The sequence below is a fragment of the Merops nubicus genome, unplaced genomic scaffold, assembly GCF_000691845.1.
Source record: "Merops nubicus isolate BGI_N331 unplaced genomic scaffold, ASM69184v1 scaffold12023, whole genome shotgun sequence".
NCBI classification, from domain to species: Eukaryota; Metazoa; Chordata; class Aves; order Coraciiformes; family Meropidae; genus Merops; species Merops nubicus.
In genome coordinates, this window is record NW_008600993.1 from 45,796 (window position 1) to 66,427 (window position 20,632).

At 41.7% G+C, this 20,632-nt stretch overlaps 2 protein-coding genes across 2 annotated transcripts in view; both read right to left on the reverse strand.

Annotated features, from left to right (window-relative positions):
• TRPV1 (transient receptor potential cation channel, subfamily V, member 1) lies at nucleotides 1–9,181 on the reverse strand. Its single transcript, XM_008937862.1, has 15 exons — nucleotides 8,873–9,181; nucleotides 8,160–8,326; nucleotides 7,700–7,852; nucleotides 7,165–7,305; nucleotides 6,399–6,697; nucleotides 5,687–5,863; nucleotides 5,292–5,456; nucleotides 4,916–5,011; nucleotides 4,262–4,332; nucleotides 3,407–3,572; nucleotides 2,623–2,689; nucleotides 1,884–2,200; nucleotides 1,171–1,298; nucleotides 802–917; nucleotides 1–264 (listed from the first exon to the last, which is right to left on the reverse strand). The coding sequence occupies exons 1-15, from the start codon at nucleotides 9,172–9,174 to the stop codon at nucleotides 98–100; spliced, it is 2,532 nt and encodes an 843-aa protein (XP_008936110.1). The 5' UTR covers nucleotides 9,175–9,181; the 3' UTR covers nucleotides 1–97.
• A 4,588-nt stretch (nucleotides 9,182–13,769) lies between these two features.
• SHPK (sedoheptulokinase) overlaps nucleotides 13,770–20,632 on the reverse strand; it is a 7,046-nt gene continuing 183 nt past the window's right edge. Inside the window, exons 2-6 of the mRNA XM_008937863.1 lie at nucleotides 17,818–18,001; nucleotides 16,660–16,812; nucleotides 15,363–15,538; nucleotides 15,060–15,260; nucleotides 13,770–14,187 (exon numbers count right to left, since the gene is read on the reverse strand). Of these exons, the coding sequence (XP_008936111.1) occupies nucleotides 13,793–14,187; nucleotides 15,060–15,260; nucleotides 15,363–15,538; nucleotides 16,660–16,812; nucleotides 17,818–18,001 (1,109 nt within the window). The 3' untranslated portion in view covers nucleotides 13,770–13,792. The remainder of the gene's footprint in view (nucleotides 14,188–15,059; nucleotides 15,261–15,362; nucleotides 15,539–16,659; nucleotides 16,813–17,817; nucleotides 18,002–20,632) is intronic.

Genomic DNA, 20,632 nt, shown 5'->3' on the forward strand with positions numbered 1-20,632 from the left:
ATCTCTGTTCTTATGAATTAAGTGCTCTAATTTTCCTGGTGTGTGAGGACCAACATCGGCAACTAGAATTAACCTTCTTCTTAAAAACAAAGAAAGATTAGACTGACTTTGGAATTGACTCCTTCAATGGCTCAGAATTTTCTGGCTCATAATAAGGCTCCAAAATAGGTTTTAATTTGACTTCTTCTGGTAGTTTTTGAGTGTCTTCTCTCCTGCTTCCTTCTCTTAAAAGCGGAACCAATGTTTTCCAGTTTTTCCCTGAAACTAAAAAGAAAAGGAATGGTTAATTTTTTCCTCTCCACAGAAGAAAATACAAGTGGTTTAAATAGGAAGCTGATGAAAGAAGGAGGAAAAAAATGCTTTGTGGTTCTCTTCCCCATATTGTTCCATGAGTTTTCCATATTTCATCTGGCAAGTACAGCAGAGACTGATCATACAGTTAAATACTTCTGTGCTGGATGCTGAGCTCCCAAACTATAGGGCTTGAGGCTTCCAAAGTAACTTCTTAGCTATCTGGCTGTCATCACACACTGTTCCAACTCCTCAGGATTTACACATATTATCTGCCTCGTAAAATCTACAATCAGAATGATGAATCTATGAGGCTTCAATTCCAGGGCATAAAACTGCTATGTGAATAATGAGCCCACTTAGTCCTTCACATTTTGTGCTCACTGAAAATGTCATTAACTTAGCTACTGCCATTATCATTAAGTGCATAAACTGACTGCCCTCTGACAATTAATTGATGCTGCTTCCATCAGTGTGCAGCCCAAGGATTTAGGTCCTTGAAACTCTCACCTCTGCCACGCTTAATAGTGTAACTGGGATTTCGTCTGAGGTCCGCACAGTACCCAGGGTCTTCGTTGATTATGCCCAGATTAGTATTCCACGTGGACCAGTTCACTTCATCAACCCTGAGGAGAGACCAACAAAAACACTATCTATCCTAAGGATCACCAGACAACTCCAGGGTGAGTTGATATCACAACCTGCCACCTCTCAAGCCTCAGATCTGACCCAGAAAACAGATTAAACTCACTGCTGTAGACAGCGTTAGTGCACTGCTTTTCAGAGTGCTCCAGGGGGAAATTTCAGCTTCCCATTACCAGATACCTTTAACGTTGTTTATCTGGAAGAGATTGTTCATTTGACATATGGACAGGTTACCTGAAGCACCACCTGTAGTCATCTTGGCCATCAGGGGTGACCCCCACCAAGACTTGCTTCCCAGAGCGGAAGGAGTGCCTCAGGCAGTTCAGGTAGCTGTTCTCGATGTCCAGGATGGTGATGGCTCTCTGCCAGGGGAGGGAAAGCAGACTGCTGAGAGGCTGCTCTTTCAAACCCATACCAACCCTGAGTTCTGCCTTTATTTTAAATTGCTTGAGCTTTTATCATTGTCACCATTTTAGAGCAGGCATTGTAACCATCTCTGAAACAACACCCTCTGTTAATGTATCATTAAAAATGCTGAATTACTCCCCTGTGATTAGAACTACCAAGTTCCTTTCCTTACCACAAACAAAAACTGATGTGCCTTTGAGATTCTGGTAAAGACTGTTTTTCCCCCTTGCATAATCCCTTGCCTTCATAGCTTGATCAGGATTTTCCATCATCAAAAGACCAAATAATCCTGTCTAATTACAAAAGTACTTCTTAAACTCTTAACATCTGTGGAACACTGGGAACATCTGCTCAGGCAAAACGTCAAATATGCACGGGAAAGGAACTAATATGCTTTTTTTAGGAACTGCTCAGGGGAATCAGAAAATATCAATTACTCATTATTTAGAGATATGTCAATTCCTAAAGGTTCTCTCTGCAATTTCTCATCATTCCCCACAACCCCTTTCTTGGGTAGCACCATCACAGAACCAAGGTACCTGGAGTTTCCAGATGCTCTTGCTCTCCTGTGCAATTTTGCTCACGGTTTCCCCCATCAGTGCAATAAGCATGTTGAGCAGGAGGATGTATGTAAGGATGACATAGAGAACCAAAAGGATGACAAACACAGACTTGAACCTGTAGTTCTCTGTGAACTCCAGGTCCCCCATCCCAATAGTGAACTTGAAAAGCTCCAAGCAGGTGTAGTACAGACTATTGTAGGACGTGCGGCCTCGTCTCGTGTGGCAGCATCGGGCATATTCAGAGCTATTTGTGTCCTGCCCCTCATTGTCATCTTCAATTAAAGTCACCACAGCTGTTGCAAAAGAGGAATCACACATGCAGGTTGAAGATACAATCTGAGGTCATAACTGCATTGCAAGCAACGAAAATGAGCATGAAGGTAAGAAGACATGTTATCTTCAGAGTGCATTGCCCCAGATAAAATGGGTCTGTAAAATATTCCCCATAACTGACACCCTCTCAGAAGGTGTTGCCTCAGTTTTATCTACACCAGGATGACAGTTTTTCCATTCAGTTTTACAACACAGTTTGAGATGCAGGGATGAAACGCTGTGTGAAATCATTATACATAATTGTTATTCCGAGGAGGCTTTTTTTTGTAATTAGGTTAATTTGTTAGTTTTTAGTTGGAAAGAAAAAGTCTAAGTCACTTGAAAAAGAAAGTTTTCTGAGAGTCCTTAAGATAATAAAAAGTAACTCCAAGTCTGATATTACCTGTAGAAAATCCCAAGAGGAATACTAGATAGACAAACATGAAGCGACATAAATCTCTTAGGATCATCTGTAACATGGAAACAGAATATTTTTATATTGCTAAAAATTGAGTATAAATTAGAATATACAAAATACTGCCTTAGACCAAGAAGGCATTTCCTGTGAACTGTCTGTTCATGCATTAAACTGTTGTTTATCCTGCTGAGATGATAAACTTTAACACAGAAAACATTCTTCTCTGTTATTCATTCATGCAACAGTTTACACACATATGCACAACATATGCATGCCAAATAGTTTCATCTTTGTGACTATAAACCACATTAAGACAGTTGCATTTTACTTCCCTTCTTGGGCTAGCTGACTACAACATATAGAGAGGTTTATTAGCCAGCTACTGCCTCTTAGCTAATTGCTGTCTTTGGTAACGTTTCAACCATAGCTAAAGACACTTCCAGGTGGTAGAAGGCTGTGCCAGTCTGCACTGCTCTCAGTCTACTTTCATCCATAACTATTCCAACTATAGTTATTTTGAGACATGGTAGGTAATAATAATAATATCAAGACTGGTATAAAATGTATGGATGAGGGGCTGGATGTTTTCCTACATAACTTAAATTCTATCACCTCACTCAGAAAATAATGGCCTAGTAAAGTGCCAGGAGATTTCTCAGTGCCATCAGGGAGGTAGAGATGGTGACTTCTCTCCTGGACATGGACCTGTTGGCAGCAGTGTCCTGACCTGAGCACTCTGCTGCCCTCATCACCTACTCGCTGGACTGACCTTGGCAATCATGACAGAGTAAATGCCCATCTGCTGGAAGCCACGGGTGTAGTAGAGCATGTTAGCCCAGCCCAGCGCCAAGGAGAAGACCATGGAAGCCACGTACAGTTCCTGACCACAGAAGTACAGCACCACAGAGCTCAGGAGGAGCAGGGAGTGAACAAAGCTGAAAGACAAGCATGGTCTGAATGCAGAGTGCTGTGCTGGCCACAGCACTCATGGAGACAGAGGAGCCCTACAAGGTATATATCAGAATGAGGGACTCTCTAAAACACAAAGGAGCCTTGGTGGGTGCTTCCTCTCTTCCCTTCATTCTTTCTCTTCTCAAATCCTAGTTTCTCTTGTAAACTCCTCAGTTTCCCCACATACAAACTTCTATACCATCATCCCTGCTTTTCCTTGTGACTGAAAAGAATAAAAGTCTTTGAAAACACTAATTTCTTCAGCACACCCTCTCTTTCCACAGGCTCATGAAATTGCTTTGTTGAGGTGCACTCCAGCTGGGATTAGAAAAGGCCCAATTTAGGAGAGGCAGAACTCCCTTTAGGAATGTGAGAATTTCTGCACATTCAATGCATGGACTCAATTCAAGTTCAACTTGGAGATCTATTCCTATCTCTGCTGCATGACACAGACATTGAACTTCCAAACACTTCAGCTGCTTTACCTCCAGAGGATGTTACTGACCCAGACCCACTTGTTCAAGTGCTATGATATCCACTGGCAAGTATTTTGTAAGGACCCAGGAAATCATAGCAGAGCATCTACCTATTACAAGTGGCTTCAGCCAAAGCTACAGATCTCACCCACTCATCTGTTTCATTGAATTATGCAATCAAAGATATTGGAGCTTACAAAAGAACCTCACTGTAGCTGTCAACTATCAGTGTCCTGAATGATGGGCGCCTCTGCATGAAGTACTGTATCTGAAAAAAAAAAAAAAGGGAATGAAGATCAGCTTTGCTTGCAAGGAAGAACTAAATATCCCATGTGAATGCATCAACTAAGCACTGATACCTGTACCAGGGAGCTGGTACCTATAAAGCATCTCACAAGAACAGCTCAAAACCAACACTGGCCCAAGATCTAGGGAGGACTCTTCCAGTAACACTTCATTTCTCTTATAACTTGTGTCTTTTTTGAAGACAATAATCTATTGAGTCCCTGGTTTGAGGACCTGTGATTCACTGTACACTCCCTATTGGCTGCCAAGAGGAAGAAGGGGGACTGTAAACTAAGAGAGGTCATCTTTAATAATTTTTAAGCTTCTGCTAGGCTAATTGTTGAGATGCTCATTGATTTCTAAGGATTGTCTTTTTTTTTGTACAATAGATAAAATGGTATCTTAGCTCATTAACAAACTGAGAACTCCTTATAAGACCAGGGGAAAATATCTGTAGCTCTTGAATAAAACATGGATTTTCTTAGCAGCTAATGAAGAGCAAAAGCAGGTTTGATTCTCTCCCACACCTAACCAAACAGCAAAAGGAGAAGTTTCAAATATCTTACCCCTCTGACAAAAAAATAGAGACCTCCCAGTACACTCAGGATCTCTCCAGTCACTCGAAAATATTCCCCAGTGCTGTGACCAAAGGTGAAGGGAGGCTGTATAAGACAGGAAGAGATTTATGTTCAGCAGAACTGGAGATAGGAAAGACCTGGCTTTGCCAGCAGCAGCAAGCAACAACATTTCAGGGGGCATGGATTAAGTTTCTGTATGTGTTGCTGCAAGGGGGCAAGACTGGGAAGCAAGCAGGGTCAAATCTCCCTTCCACCTTCAGGAAAGAGGAAAGTTCTAATGCTAGGAGCACACATTGAAATGGGAAGCAGATCTGGGATAACATGCACTGGGTGGCTCCCCTGATACACGACAGGAGTAACATACCTTTTCCTTCTTCTCTACAGGTCTGTAGTAAGCAGCTGTGGTGAGGATGATGATGTGCATGGTATAGACAAAGAAGTTGAAGTAAAATAAGTGTTTGACAAAGCGGTCCCACTTGTCCTGCAGCAGCCTGTTAAGGGGTTCCACCAGCAGCATCTCATGACGGTTCTGAGTGGAAGGAGAAAGAGGAAAATCTTGATAGGACCAATATATACTGGGCTTTGGAAACAACAAATGATATTCACCTTCAACACATGTTCCCTCTGGTGCCCTTGAGGTCAGGAGGGGTGACTGCTGGTTTATGAAAACGAGGCAAAAGATGCACTGTGTGGAACATGGACCTCTTCCCCAACCGTCCCCCAGCCTGTGAACAAAACCCCAAGGAGGTGCATACTCACTGGTGTTTCACTGCTGTAGGCAAGAATCTCAAGCACTGAGTTTTTCTCACATGTGTCTATACAGGACAGGTCATAAAGAGAGGAGTGGACAGGTCCATAAGCCCATTCAGTGAACTTCCTAGACAAATGTCTGCACTCAGGGTCTTTGATCTCTCGTCTGAGGATGTAAGCGAAAATCTAATTGCAAAAAGAACAACACAATCAACATTTCAGTGCTAATGGACTTCTGGTTCCTCAATATCTCCACAAGACAGGTTGGCTAATTTCTCCCTGGTTTAACTGTGCCAAAGTCAAACCACTGGAGCAAATACTGCTTACAACTTGCCATTATCTGCTTCAGTACAACAAGAGAAAAGCAGAGATGTGTTACACATCTCTGAGCAAACAGCCATTTTGAATGGGGACTGCCAGAAGATGAGTTCTACCAGCCAGTTAGAAGCACAAGGCCTCTGGTGGTTTGATGAAGGCAGAGACCCCATGCTTTGTTCCCCATTGGGCTCCCTTGTGTAGCAGTGGGATATGACTAATGCCAGCTGGGCACAGACACCTGTAAGGACTATGCTGCTGTGGTGTCAGACTGCAGTGTCAGTGCCTCTTCACCAAAAGGCCCTAACAATAAGCAGTGACAAAACCCATCCTGAGTAAATGTTTTGCATGTATGCTGTATAACCTGCTGCAGTAATGGGACACTGAAACACATGTCCTCACCTACCCCTATCTTCCCCGTTTTCGCTGCCAGAGTTAACGGAGTCAGCCCCTTCTTGTTGGTGAGTTCTTCCAGCTTCAGCATTGGATTGATTTTAGCACCAAGGATCAATATGTTATTGTACATCTTGGTAACAAATTTGGTATTGTCCTTTGTGTTATCTGCAATCTCCACCAGCGTGTGCAGGACCATGTTGCCCATGGAGTCCTCAGCAGCAATGTTGGCTGGCTGGTAGGGGTTCTCAAGGAGGAATTTCACAATGCAGAGCTGGTTGGTGCAGGCAGCCAGGGACAAAGGCAGCTCCCCTGGGGCAAGCAATGGGAAGAAGTGGTCAGAAAGCCCATCACCACACGTGCATAAACACAACAGAATCACCCCAAGGAGAAGAGGTGAGTTTCTGTCTGATGTAGCACCAATCCTTGTAAGAGCTGCTACAATCACATTTTCTTTGGTTTAACTGCATCACAGAAGGATGGCTGCTTAAAAAAGCATGGAAAGGAGAGCTAACAGAAGGTTACTACCTTTCAAAGGATACAGTGCCCAGGAAACAAAGTGATGCAGATACCAAGCTCCCACTAAACACCATCAACAACCAACTGTGTTTCCTTATAATCTCAGCCTTTGGGAGTAAATATTCGGACTACGTGGTGGAACAGCCCATCTGGTACTTCTGAGCCTCCAGTCCCACATAAACAGGATTATTTAACAGCTTGCATTGGGATAATGCTAGGATAACTCAATCAATAAAGCCCCATACTGTGCTCACCCCTACCAAAATAAAAGCCAGGTTTCCCTTTGATTTTCCTGAAGAACTCCCCACGGGCTCTTGCGTGAACATCTGCTCCGTTCTGGACCAAGAGCTTCACCAGGTACATGTTCCTTCTCTCAATGGCAATGTGAAGTGCAGTCTGGCCTACAGAGACACTCATCAGACAGAAATCTTCAACATTTAATACAGACTGAGAGCTTTCAGGCACCACAATTCATTCAGCTCCATGTAAGCTGGTGGAACCAAGAGCTTTGCAGACTACAAAGCTCTAGGACTGAACAGAAAATGATGGCAGACAGCAAATGCAAGTCCCCTGAACTCGCTATTAAATCACTGTATATAGAAAAATGGAAGAGCACTGCACTTAACAAAACACTGCCCTAGCATGGATGCAGTGATTGCTTATCATACACTGGAACTTTAGGGTGCTGTATCCTCAGACATAAGGCCTCACACAGAAAGCTGTTTGAGAGCCCTGCCTAACCCTATCTTCAGTCTTGTCCCCAAGAATACTCACTGTAGCAGCCATTTCTCTTACCCTTGTAGTAGTTGTCAGTATATTCTGCATTAACAAACTCTTTCAGAGTTCCAGTTTTCCTTGCAATATCCAGCAGCATGGGAATTGTATCATTTTTCCCATCATGTAGATTCAGCATGGCTTTCAGTAAGCAGGTTTTCCCAGTTTCTGGCTCTATAACAAAGAAAAATCGAGCTATGTAAAAGTGACTAAAACCCCACCATCTACTCCCAGGCATACAGGAAGCAATGAGGTTCTTTACAATATAAGAAAACTTATTCAGGGTTTCCCAGAAATTTTCATTTTTTCTGAATTCCCCTGTAACCTTTCAATCAATGGGTTGCCCAATCCATAGGGATGTATTGGCTATCAGAGGATCTCTTGCAGACACTCAACTCAATTATGTTCTATTGCTTTCATCTCAGGAGCACTACTGGTAGAAGAAGAGGGCAAAATTAAGGTATGTGACAATAAAGAGTACCTTTGAACTCATCATCTGTGAGATGCTTCAAGGTTCTGTTAAGGTAGAGCAGCAGGTCATCCAGGTCCCTTGTGTCGCCCTGGGCTACAGCATCAAAGATCCTTCTGCGGTCGTAAAATTTGAAAGCTTTTTCTGAGCAGCCTGTGATGGAGTCTACAGATAGGAGCCTAAAAAGGGGAAATTTCAGTTACTTGAAGTCATATATTTAGCAGGCTTTTTATAAACTATTTTTTCATTTGCTTGTGTGAAGTGTTAAGCAGTATTGGTTACTATATATATAGATCTGCAAAATCTACAAGATCAACAAAGTCCACAAGCCACTGTGTTGATTGATTGAATTATGTATTTGTTGCTGCAAAGCTGAGAAGAAGACTTAAAAGAGGCATTGAAGTAAGGCTGTCTAACTGCAGGGCGGGAGCCAGGTGATCCCATGTTCCTGCTCTGACTTATGTCCATTCACTGAACAGTCTCAAGCAAGTTAATTAAGGCCTTCTGCTAATTTGGGGCAAAAATATCCATGGACTGAATTTTCAGACACGCCAACAGACAACAGCTGTTGTCAATTCCAGATGCAACATTCCTTATTTTGGCATAGAAAACAGTGAAACTGAAAAAATGGGCATGCTCATGTGAACAGAATAAATGCTGAGCTAAGAAACAGTTTGCAGCTGTCAAACTGTTCATTAGAACCAAATCTTACAAGGCAAACTTACTTGTGAAGCTTCCCCCTCTCCACACTGGCATGAAATTTGATGACAGAAGGGGCCACCACCTGATCCACCTGGTAAAAGGAGTCCATGGGAGCCATGTCCTTGTCACTATCCCCCATCACAAACCGCCCCCGTCTTGCAAAGATGTTGCTTTTGGGTGGTTGCACCTTGGTGCTGAGTGAACCCTGGAGGCTGTCAGGTGTCCCCAGTGTGGAGTCCTCCCCATCTGTGTGTTCATCTGTCACTTCAGATTCCTCCATGTCAGAACTGCCAAATTTCTTCATCTTGCCAAGGATGGAAGACATGATGAGCCGGCAGTCTGGGAGAAACAACACAACACCTCAAGTCAGCACATTACAGGGACATGAGCACCCTTCTGCCTAGGACTAATCTCCAGAAACAGCAGGGAATGGATTGGCTGCTCTCATCCCAGAAATGAGTCAGATGGACACATATTCACTGTGCCCAGGGTCAGAACAGTTTAGTAGGTCATTACCTCCAGGTTCTTACTGTGCCCACTGCTTATACCCATTTCAGAATGGAGAAAGCAAGCCAGGGTGTCCCAGAGCTTGACAGTCATCTCACTGCAGAGCTGACTACTTCTGCTTAAAACTAGTGCTTCCTATCATTCTTACAGCTTGAATAAATCTCAGACCTGAACAATCCCTGTTTTTCTTCCCTACTTCCTATTTCGTGCCACAATATCTTCTCAGGATTCTACCAGGAGGGCTTCCTGCATGTAGGAAAATGATCACTGGGTGGCTTTACCAGAGTTACAGCAATGCCACATGAAAGCTGAGGTGTGTGATTCTTGGGAGATGTCACCTCAAACATGACAGGCAGAAAGGGATGACTGTATGACCACATATCTGATCTTGTCTGATTTATAACCACATAGAATTTTATAAAAGTTAACAAATATACTAGACTGGAAGTAAAACAGGCTTTTGTTGTTGTTTTTTCTTTCTTATCAAACTTTTCACTACACAAAAGTTGATCTGTGCCAGTGCATGCAGAATATTCTGGAATTCCAGCAGTGGAGACAGGAAGGCATCATTTTTGAACTGCTGCATAGATGGCTTTTAGAGAGAACTGATCAGCCTTAAGAACACACTCTGAAATCCTAGATTGCTTGGAAATCTTATGGCTTTGAGCACAGGAATGTTACAAAACCTTTAAAAAGACAAGTGACAGTGGTCAGTAGTCTCTGTATATTCATTGTGAACATGTCATAAACACACTTCAAGGTTGTTTCTCTTCATTAAAATATTCTGAGGCGTTGTCTGCAAGCCTACACTGTACATAAAAGCTAGATTTTTAGTTCTGTGGGACTGGTTAATATTTACACTAAGAGTCAATAATATATTCCTGTCTAAGTAGGATAGGAAAAACTTTTGTCTGCACTTTCTATAATTTTGTACAATACACACGTAAAGAAAACATCAATTTGCAAACTTGCACATTTAGGGTTACTGAAAGCAAAACAGCATTTTATAGACAAAATACTAATGACTGCAGTTTAACTCACTATGTCCTCTGAGCTCACCTTTCAAGTTCTTTGTGTCCGTAGAATCACTCTGAAAGTATAACATAATATCTCATTAATTGTTCTACAAATAAGAAATTCTATACAGAAAAATATTTCCATTTATAATCCGATACTAAAAATACAGAAGAACAACTGCTTCAGTGAAAAAGTTATAAAACTTCTATTAAAAAAATGGAAAAAAATACACTGGGAATACAGACATGTACAATTTTAAATTTCTGTCTTATTTAAATTAATGTGGATTGAACCAAAGATGTCAGAGATGGCTATGGAAAAGAGAATTACTTATTTACCACAGAATAGGTGCAATATTAAAATCTGCAATCCTGTCTCCTTAGAAATCTGCTCAAACCTAGACTAGTCAGTATATGTGCTTTTGTTTCTAAGCCCTGTTAGGAGTATCACTGATGCTGAAGGCAAAGCTGCATTGCCTCACGAGTATGAATTCACAAAGGAAACAACCTTCAACATTCTGGTGAAGGATTCCTTAAGAAAACATAAAAATATCTATCCTAAAAAAATGCAGAACCAACCCGAACTCTTTGAAACCTACGTACATTGTGGTTTGATACAATAAATTGAGATATTTTTGATAGAATGTCTAACCACATCACAACTTATAATAAACAGAGTTACAAAAAACTAACAAGCTTTTTATCCAGATACACATGCAAGAACTTACAAATATTGCAAAAAATCCCGTCTTCGGCAAAACAGTCCAGCCTCAGTAAACACTCTCTGATCTACAGGAATTTGGTGCCAGATATTCCTCCTTCAAGGTGGCTGGACTGAAAAGAACTCAGAGTTTGCTTCTCCACTCCACTTCACTCTTCTGCACAAGTGTTTTATGTGTCTGATTTTTAGAATCAAAGGAAGTTCATGAGAACGGAGTAATAAGATCATTAAGAATAGTTCTGGAACCAGAAGCATCAGTGGCTTCTATTCCCAGGAGTTTAGCAAAGCTCTTTACAAGAATTGCAGTAAGTTGCTGTTGTTTTTCCCTCCCCTTTAATTGCATTTAGTAATGGATACTCTTCTCCAGATTTCCTCTTTGTAAATACACTCAAGCTTTCAAAAACACCCCAAACCACCAGGCAACAATTGTTTCTGTGGGTCATGGTTTCTTGTCAATTTACAAAACTTTGCCATTGGCTCTTCTCTGAGATCAGTCATCTTTTTCTGGACATCTATCTTGGGTGGCTGTTGTGAAGCCCAACCAGGTATTTTAAAGATAAGCTGATTCTGAACAGAGCTGAGGGAAAAACAATGACAGAAAGTACTACAGCCATTCCATCATTCCATATTCCTACTGTGTTTTATTTAAATTTTATATATATGTATGTAACAGCTTTAAATATTATGAAAAAATTATTCTTAACTAATCCAGGATGGATCACATACCCTTAAAAATTAAGAACTGTGCCATTTGCTGTTAAATATATAATATACATAAGATATTTCTGCCAAAAACTATACTAGAAAAACAGCTTCTCCAGCAAGCTGAGCTCACAGGCTGTAGCTGTCAGGCTAGAATCAACCTCCAAACCTCTAGCTCATGAGGTTTCAAATTAGATTATGAAAATATTCAGTGACATTATCTGGTTTATTTTGCAAAAGCTAACTATCTTTCTAGTCTTGACATCTATATATCTATGTTAAAAAAAATAGGTTTGCTTATTTAATAGCAAACCAATTATACTAGTTAAAACACCCTATGGCACTGTACTCAAGATAAAATGCCTGTTTATTAATGCATAAGTATAGATTACCAATAAGCCAGGTCCTTGGCTGGTGCTCCTGGAGCTCTGCTGAGCAGTGCAGCTCATTAGACACTGCAATGAAATCCTCCCCCACTCCCAAAGCAGAGATCCAAAAGGAAAACTACATGGATCAGTGGAGAGTCTCCATACTCAGTCTCTAGCTTCCTGCTGGTCCCTTTTGCTAAATGCTTCTTCTCTCTCTTCTCCCATTCCAGGCATCAGCTCCTTTCAGTCTTACTGTGTTTGGATGTACACACTTCAGTAGCTTTCTGCTCTTTTCTGAGTTTTGATGCCTCCTTCATCAGCTTCCTTGCCTGCATTTCCTGTGAAGATGTTAATTCCTTCTTACCAGCAGTGCTCCATTGCTTTTTGCAACAGTATCTGGATAACATGAAACTCTTACCTGCTTCCCAATCTCATTTGAGCAAAAAAGGTGTACATCCATCTTGTTTTAGACAGATAAAAGTATAAATGTTTTCATGTTAAAACAAAGAGTAGGGTGAGAAATAAATTTTAAGAACATAACACAGGGTGATGAAACCTTGGAAATTTTAAGGGAATTCACATGAACAATACTTACCATTAAATCCAGATTACAGCCTAGCAGGTGCTGTATTAAAACTCAGTTTTACACAATGCTTGAAGGGTAGAGTCACAGACACCTTTAGATTAAATACAGTAAAATAGCTATGCACTGTAGTATAAGAACAAATTATTCTTGCAGACCATGTCTCAATAAGTTAATTGTGTTTGAGCTTAAAAGGGAAATCAAAGCTGAAAGACATGAAAATTGGGTTTTTGTAACTCTGAGTTTGCCAGCTTCTCTGGTTTATCACCAGTTCTGACTGTTTCAGAGGCTCTAATCAACTTTATCACTCAAAAACCATACAAAAAATAATTATACTTGCCAAATATGGAAAACAGTTACCTCCCACCCTATAAATGTATTTTCCACTCAGACATAAGCCCTGCATTCCAGGCACCTCCCATCATGGTACTGGCCTAGCCATGCCTTTGACTGTAGACCACTGCACCCAACCTGTGTAGCCACAGCAATAATCCTCCACATTTTATTTGGATTGTTTTGTGGACATTGGAAGCCAAGGTTGTATTCCATCTTTTACAGAGACAACAGGCAACACGAAAACTAGCAGTCATTCCATGCAAGAGCCACCCAACTCCCCAGACAAGGCTGACATCCTGGTTTGTTGCCTTTCTGTATGTATATGGTGAGACAGTTAAGGACAAGTCTCTAATGAAAGCATCAGACTAAGTTACAGACAGCTGCTCATCTCTCCTAGTCCTTCTAAATATATTTTCTACTAGGAAAATGAGCCTTGAATGAAACATCGTTTGATGCAGAAAGTTGATGGATCTTTCCCAGTCAGTCAGTGAAATTAATGTGGTAATTACTTCTCATTTCACAAATGGGGATGACAGAGCAATGAAATGCATACGCCCAGAAGCAGACATTAAATGCAAGCTTTTTTTTTTCCCCACTGTAATGAGTGAGATGGCATACTGAATACAACTCCAGAAAACATAAAGGAAGAAATGCTGTACAGCCAGGAAAAAGAAAGCAGCAGTTGCTTTTCAGGCCATTCCAAGCAATGCCTATTTTCTGTGGAACATCACCATGGCAGCCCCCACAGCAGCATCGACATCCTTCCCATAAAGCACAGGGAATGGAAAAATCCTTTCCACTTCCTGCCTCAGCACCTCGTTCCTGGCAAGGGCACTCCCGCTCCCCAGCATCCTCCTCACTCCCATCTCCAGCAGGTGCTGCACAGGTAACATGGAGCAGAGGTTTCCAACGATGCCCCTGCACAGAGCTCTGGTTACGTGACCCAGGGAGAGGTCAGAGGCACCAATATTGCTCACTGATGCCAGCTGCTGGGGAATGTGTCTCTCTCCAAACACGGTTGGGTGGACTGAAAGTTTGCTGTCGTTTTGGGCCAAGGCTGCTTTGATTATCTTTGTATAGATGGCAGACTCCTGCACCTGAAGTCCTGCAGATGGGAAATACCATGTTAGCAATGTGAAGGTGTTTACTGTATCTTACAGGTGGTGATTTAAAATGGCTGCTGATCCACCTGCTCAGCAAAATATTGTCTATCTTTTTTCATGCCCCAAAGGTAAATGTTTTTCCAGGCTTATCAACCACAGTTCCCCCATCCAACTGTATCTAGAATCTGTGATACTTCAAATCTTTTTCTGATTACAGAAAATGCCTTTTTTGATAATACAGCTATTGCTCTCTGCCTACTGTGCTAAGTTACACCAACCACCATGGTTGAAGGCATTAACGGCAGACGTCACCTTCAGGGGCTGGAGAGCATGTGAATGGAAAGTTCACTTCAAGTACTCACTGAAATAAAAATTTCACATCTTACTTCTGTATTGCAAAACCCAAGAGGCTATTAAAAATCCTGTGAAGATCACGTTTAAAGCACTTAGAGGATTTTAGATGAGTTTGAGTCTGAAATGCATTAGAGTGCTGCAAAATATGTACCAAAGGGCAACTGATCTAATCAAGACTCTTCTGGAGCGCAGTCATACAAAATTGGAGGCTGTCCTCAAATTTGCTGACCTTTCCTTTTGAAAAATAGCTTGCAAAAAATATTTCTCTTCTGTTCTTGAAACAAAAGAAACCCCAAAACCTAGAGGCTATGTGATGTGGAATCCAAGCATGATTGTCCCAGCATGTTCACAAGCTCCACTGGGAAATTCCAGAGATCTAGGAAGCATGACCCAAGAGTTATATCCTTGTTCCTTATATGACACAACAGAACAGCTCTAGGCTTGTTCCTTTGCCTTAGTTTCTTTTTACCTTGCAGATCAACCTCAATTTTAAGCTTAAACTATCCTTGAAATCACCTACCTAGCTCTTCTGTCCATCGTGCCACCATGTCCACAAACGTTGCTAGCACGTTGCCCCCATTAAGTGATGCTGCCACTGCCAAGTAGTCACCATCAAAGTAGGGGAAATAAGTAACAGGTGAGGAAGGGTCTGGTGTCTCTGGAGGCTGAAAACCCAGGGGCATTGAGACAGTCAGCTGAGCAGAGGTACTGATATTAAGAACTAGAACACACAAGAAGAAAATACAAATAAAACTGGTGTTTTACTAGGTTACCCTGAAGGAGGACAATAAGAAAACCAAGTGAGATATCAAGCTGAGCATACCTGCATCAGTCCTTTCAGTCAGACAGGAATAAACAGAGCATTGGAAATCTCCCAGAGCAATCCCTACTTTTGCTCCTTTGGGTATTCCATGCCATGCACAGACTGTCCTGCCTGCAATACTGCCAGGCTCTCCCACCTCTGGAAGCAAGTGAACAGGAAAGCCGGATGTCTGCAGTCTGCAATCAGAACAAGGTTATTGCAGGAAAGCAGTATGTGAGTGTGCAGCATGGCTCCAAAGAGCCCTGAAGTCACAGATGAACCTGGCCATACATGTGTGGCTGCTGGATTTATGGATGCTTTCACCTGCTTTGTCTTGGACAAGGGAAGCATTCCAGCTCAATGGGATGGGCACACAGAATTGTCTAGAATAATAAAGAGCTTTGCTTTATATGCAATCTGAAGCTGGGATAGAGTCAGGTTTCTCCTAGTAGCTGGTGTAGTTTTGTGTTTTGGAGGTTCCCTGAGATTATACATCAGTATGTGTTCAGCAAGTTTAACCTCCTGATGTCACATGGACAAGCAGGTCCAGGGCCCAAGGGACAGTCATAAAAACAGCAACAAAAAATGCAGCTTCTAGGTGTCAAAGAACCTTAAGCTGTCATGCAGTTAGTGGTTCAAAACCAAATCACAGAGCTAACCCCTTATACAATCAACTGCACGATACACTACATCACTACAACAACATCAGATTAGTAAAAGTTCAGTCAGCCAAATGCAAGCTGCTGTCACTCTTCCATACCTCCATGAGCAGATCTTTTCATCTTGGAGTCCTGGCCTAAACTAAGCCCTGAAATACATAAGGCCTTAGCACTCAGCCCTGAAAGAGCAAATCATAAAAATACGTAAATAAAGAAACAAACTTATTCACTAGAAGACTTCCTGTAGCCTAATAACTCTTAGGTATTATCACAATTAAGTCTTAGTAGATATGAAGAAGCTCAGCTGAAAGAACAAGAGAGTAATATCATGTTGCAAGCATGCACCTGTCCATCCCATCCCACCACAGATAAGGAGGGGATAATTTGGTACATGAGGCCTCAATGCTGAGTCTCTTGGCTCTGCTGTCTCAAATATTTCTAAAAATACTGTGCCAGATTTTAAACCATTTAAATATATATACCTTAGAAACCAGAGCAAACTCTCAATAGTTCTTTGGCACAGGCCACACTACAACTGATTAGGACTAACTTTCAACCACTTTTTATGTGTAGCACTTTCACCCTCATGGCCCAAAGAGGAGTTCACATTGCTGGACACAAGCAATGCATAAAACCCACTGAACGACCTTGGCACTTACATGTCAGTGTTCCAGCTCTTGCTTCTGCAGTTAAAGTATCCCCAGCTAGCAGCATTCTGGACAGACATGAGTGGCTTCTTCAGGTCACACAACATGGCAACCACATAGTCCTGGATGGTGCCAGCTGCATCATAAGACTCCAGAAAACCTGAACTTTTAAACAGAACATTTTAAAAACAAAACCAGTGAGGGGTCCTGTAAGGCAGCAGGAGCAAGATTACTTCCACTGCTACAGGGAACTTCAGACATGTGCAGTCCCACCTAAAAATTAAATAGCCATCTCAGTGAGCAACCTGCACTTCATTGGGTGGGTCTGGTTTTTTAAATGGATTTTGTTTTCCAAGCCATTATCACAGCAGCAATATTAATCTGATGGTGGAAGATGGTGGTGAAACAAAATGGGAAGAGAATGAAGCAGCTGGACCAATGAGTTACACAGCTCTAAAGCAAGATCTTGGCATACTCCATGTATTTGGAAGAAAGCTTTTCCCCACTTATGAAACTGAGCTCACTGAGGAGCAAGACACTGGCTCTTTGAGAAGTGCAGCATACTGCAGATGAAACCAAAGTGCAAATCTTGCTGATGCCAAGACATAAGTGAAAAATTACATCCTCTGCAAACATGCCACAACAAAGCAGACCATTCCTAACACCTCATAAGGATCTCAGTGTCTAATGAAGGAAGGAACTGAAATTAATTTAGGAACTGTTTGTTTTAGCATCTGGCAGCAACCAAAGCATCTCTGTTAATGTTTGAGGCATGTTTGTACTTTTCACAATCTGCACAAGGGAAAATGATAGTGTTCAAACTGCATCATCAGAGCTCCTCTGAGCGGCAGGAACGACCAGAATTATTCTAGGATACTTCAAGGTTTCTGTTACTATGTGGTTAAAAGCTTTTCTTTTTATTAAAGAAATCTGTAGTATTTTTATGAGGTCAGAGACTCTTGTATGCTGAGTTGCACGTAGTTTATATTGAATGCTGCCATTTTAAATATTTTTGACTACTTAATTCATATTATGATTACAGAGAAACGTAGCCCCTCAGCCCAAAGTGGCATTAACATGCCACAGGAATACTAATTGTCACATAAACTGAAGATGAGAAACTGCCTTTGAAACAGTCTGATCCAGAAGCCCTTCTGAGAAACTATTTACCTCTTCTTTAAATACCAGTAGACTGTGGCACATCCAAATCCTGTAGCCAAGCTGACATGTGACTGTGGCAGAGGAAGAGAAGAGAGGAAGGTGGGACTGCAGCGACCATCTTGCCAAGTAATTAGGTGACTGACCTCCTGTGGCTCAAAGGTGGGGCCTGTGCCACACTCTGTCCACCTGCAACCTGAAACACACAGAAACCAAGAAGTCCAGTGACTCCCTGCAGCACAGCCTGCCTGGCATTCTTTATTGGTGGACACTCTTGATAATTTGTCAAATATATTGGAAAAAGAGCAGAAACAGAGATAGTAGTGATCAAATTCATTAGTGATAGTTTTCAGCATCAAGATGCCAGCCATCCTCTGCTAAAACTGAGAATGCTGTCCAAGGCTCTCCTTCTCTATAAGCCCTCCTAGTGCCTAGAGGAACAAGCAACCTGCACCTTGAGCTATTAATGATACAACTTAGACAGAAGGTGATCCACAACAGAAAAAAAAAGGCAGTCCTGCTGCAGGAGGTAATGAGCTGATACAACAGCTCTCACTGGACCTGCCACAGCACAACCTAGAGGATGCTGCACTAGGAACCAGCTGCCTCTGATGCATAGCACAGAGCTTCATCAACAGGAAATTTGGATCTAAATGTACTAATCAACAGTTGGTAGAATATTCTATATTATATCCTCAGGTAGAATAGGGTCTAAATCAGTTTTCAGTTTTACTAGTCTAGCGTGCTGCTTTTGGACAGAAAACACTACACCTTTGATGAAAACTTCACATTCTTTCCTGTGAAGGCCTCAGCTACATGATAGCAACTTCCCAGAGCTGCTCAGAGCCTTCTCAGCAGGGTCTGGTATGGCCCTGCTGCAGTGCACTGCCCTAACACGCTCACCACAAGCTGTCCTGCAAAGGTCCTGTCAGGGCAGCTGACTAAGCAGAGGCTGAGCTCAGGCAACACTCCTGGTGTTTGCCAGCCCAGCCTTGGCCTCAAAGCACAAGTAGAGAAGTACAGCTGTCCCAGGTGATGCCTGCCCCCCGTGTGGGGACAGGACAGGTGACATGCTGCCTCCAGCTGGCTCTGTAACTGAGGCAGCCTTTTGGGTTTTGGCTGGGGAGGGGAGCAGTGTTTCCAGCTGTGCTGTCTCCCTTGTCCCACAGGTCAGAGAAGGGACCTGGCTGCTTCAATAACTAGCAAAAATACAGCTTAAAGTGTCTCTCCTGGGCTGGATACAGAGGTTTGGAGTTACACTCACCCAGTAAAAAGCAGCTGTGAAAGCTGGAAGTACTGTGTGACACAGAGCAAACACATGCTTTTTCTGGTTCCCTTAATTCCCTGTTCTATCAAGTCTGTTTGAACTAAATTTCCAATTGGTTTACTTTTCTAGTGTTAAATGGATTCAAAGAAACATTATTAACCATAAATCTAACCCTAAAGGATGTTATTAAAAACATAATTTGTATCCCAAAGTGCACAGATCCACTTAGTCTACTCAAAACAAACGAGAGCAAACACCCTCTCTTGCTTGACAGAACTGAAAAAAACAAGTGGCATGTGGCTTTAGGAAATAAAATATTAACCAACATGACATAAGAATCTATGTCTATTGTGAGCCCATGAGGCTTTGTTATGCAGCCCTTGAGACAGCTGGAAAGTAAGGAACAGCTCCTTCAGTCTATCAGCCTTTGGATTTCTTTCTTTCTAATCATTTGAGTATTTAACATAAAATTGCAGTCAGAAATGAATAGCACAGTGCCTCTTAAAGCAATTAAGACCCCAACAACTTTTGACAGGCAGTGACCAGCTCTTCTGGGAAATCTATTCTGTGGTTTACAATAAATCTTTGCTTAATCTGCTTAACTCCTATTATTATAAGACTTGTGTAATTCTTCAGATGTGCACATCATCAGGTAAAGAGGAAGAAGACATGAACAACATTCTGAAAGCCTTAGACTTCAGCAGGTTTGTAGGATGCCAGCCAAGAAGATAATCCATCCTTGTCTCACACAGCTGGCAACCCAAAGCCTGAAGTTTTCAAACATCCCCTGCTGTCACAAAGATTATTTAAGTATTTGCACAATCAAGCCTCATGTGACTACCTCACTGTGGTTGATTTTGTTTCCAAGGTCTGGATCCTTTTTCAGTTCCTGATAACAGAAGCATAAGCAGCATGATGAATGCTACATGACAGTCTATGACTTGCTAGAGGGAAAAAAAAAGATGCATTTTTTTTTTTTATTTTTCCTTCCCCAAAAAAACACAAAACCTGAAAACATAATTTACTGAACTTTATTTTTTCTCCTGTGCTTTCAAACAGCACTTCAAAACAGCACAGTGATAGTCACTGTTAGCTACTGCTAGTGCACATTCTGACATAAAGATCAAGCACAGCTTATTTTTCAAGGCTAACACTGTAACATCATTAGAAGGTGTCCAGACTCTGGGCAACAGCCAGTTAAGTGTTTGATGAGGTAAACAAGATACCAACCCATGGCATTCACATGAAGCAGAAGTTCTTTCAACGGGCAGGAGATAGCATATGATAGACAAAAAAGTAATAAGCCACAAACATGTTATTCCTCTTTCATATTAGTAATTGTGCTGACTCTGCAGGGATCTCTAAATCCCTTAACTCCTCTGTGTAAAAGAAAAAAAAATTAACTATAGTTTGCAGCTGAAGTTCCAGTAATTAAAGCAAAATTCCCACAAAAGAAGACCTGTTCATTCTGTTTTACAGACCAAAGTGAACACGCAGCACTTTCCTACAGATCCTTTCAGTATTAAAACTTGATTTGCTGCATCATAATACCCTGAACAG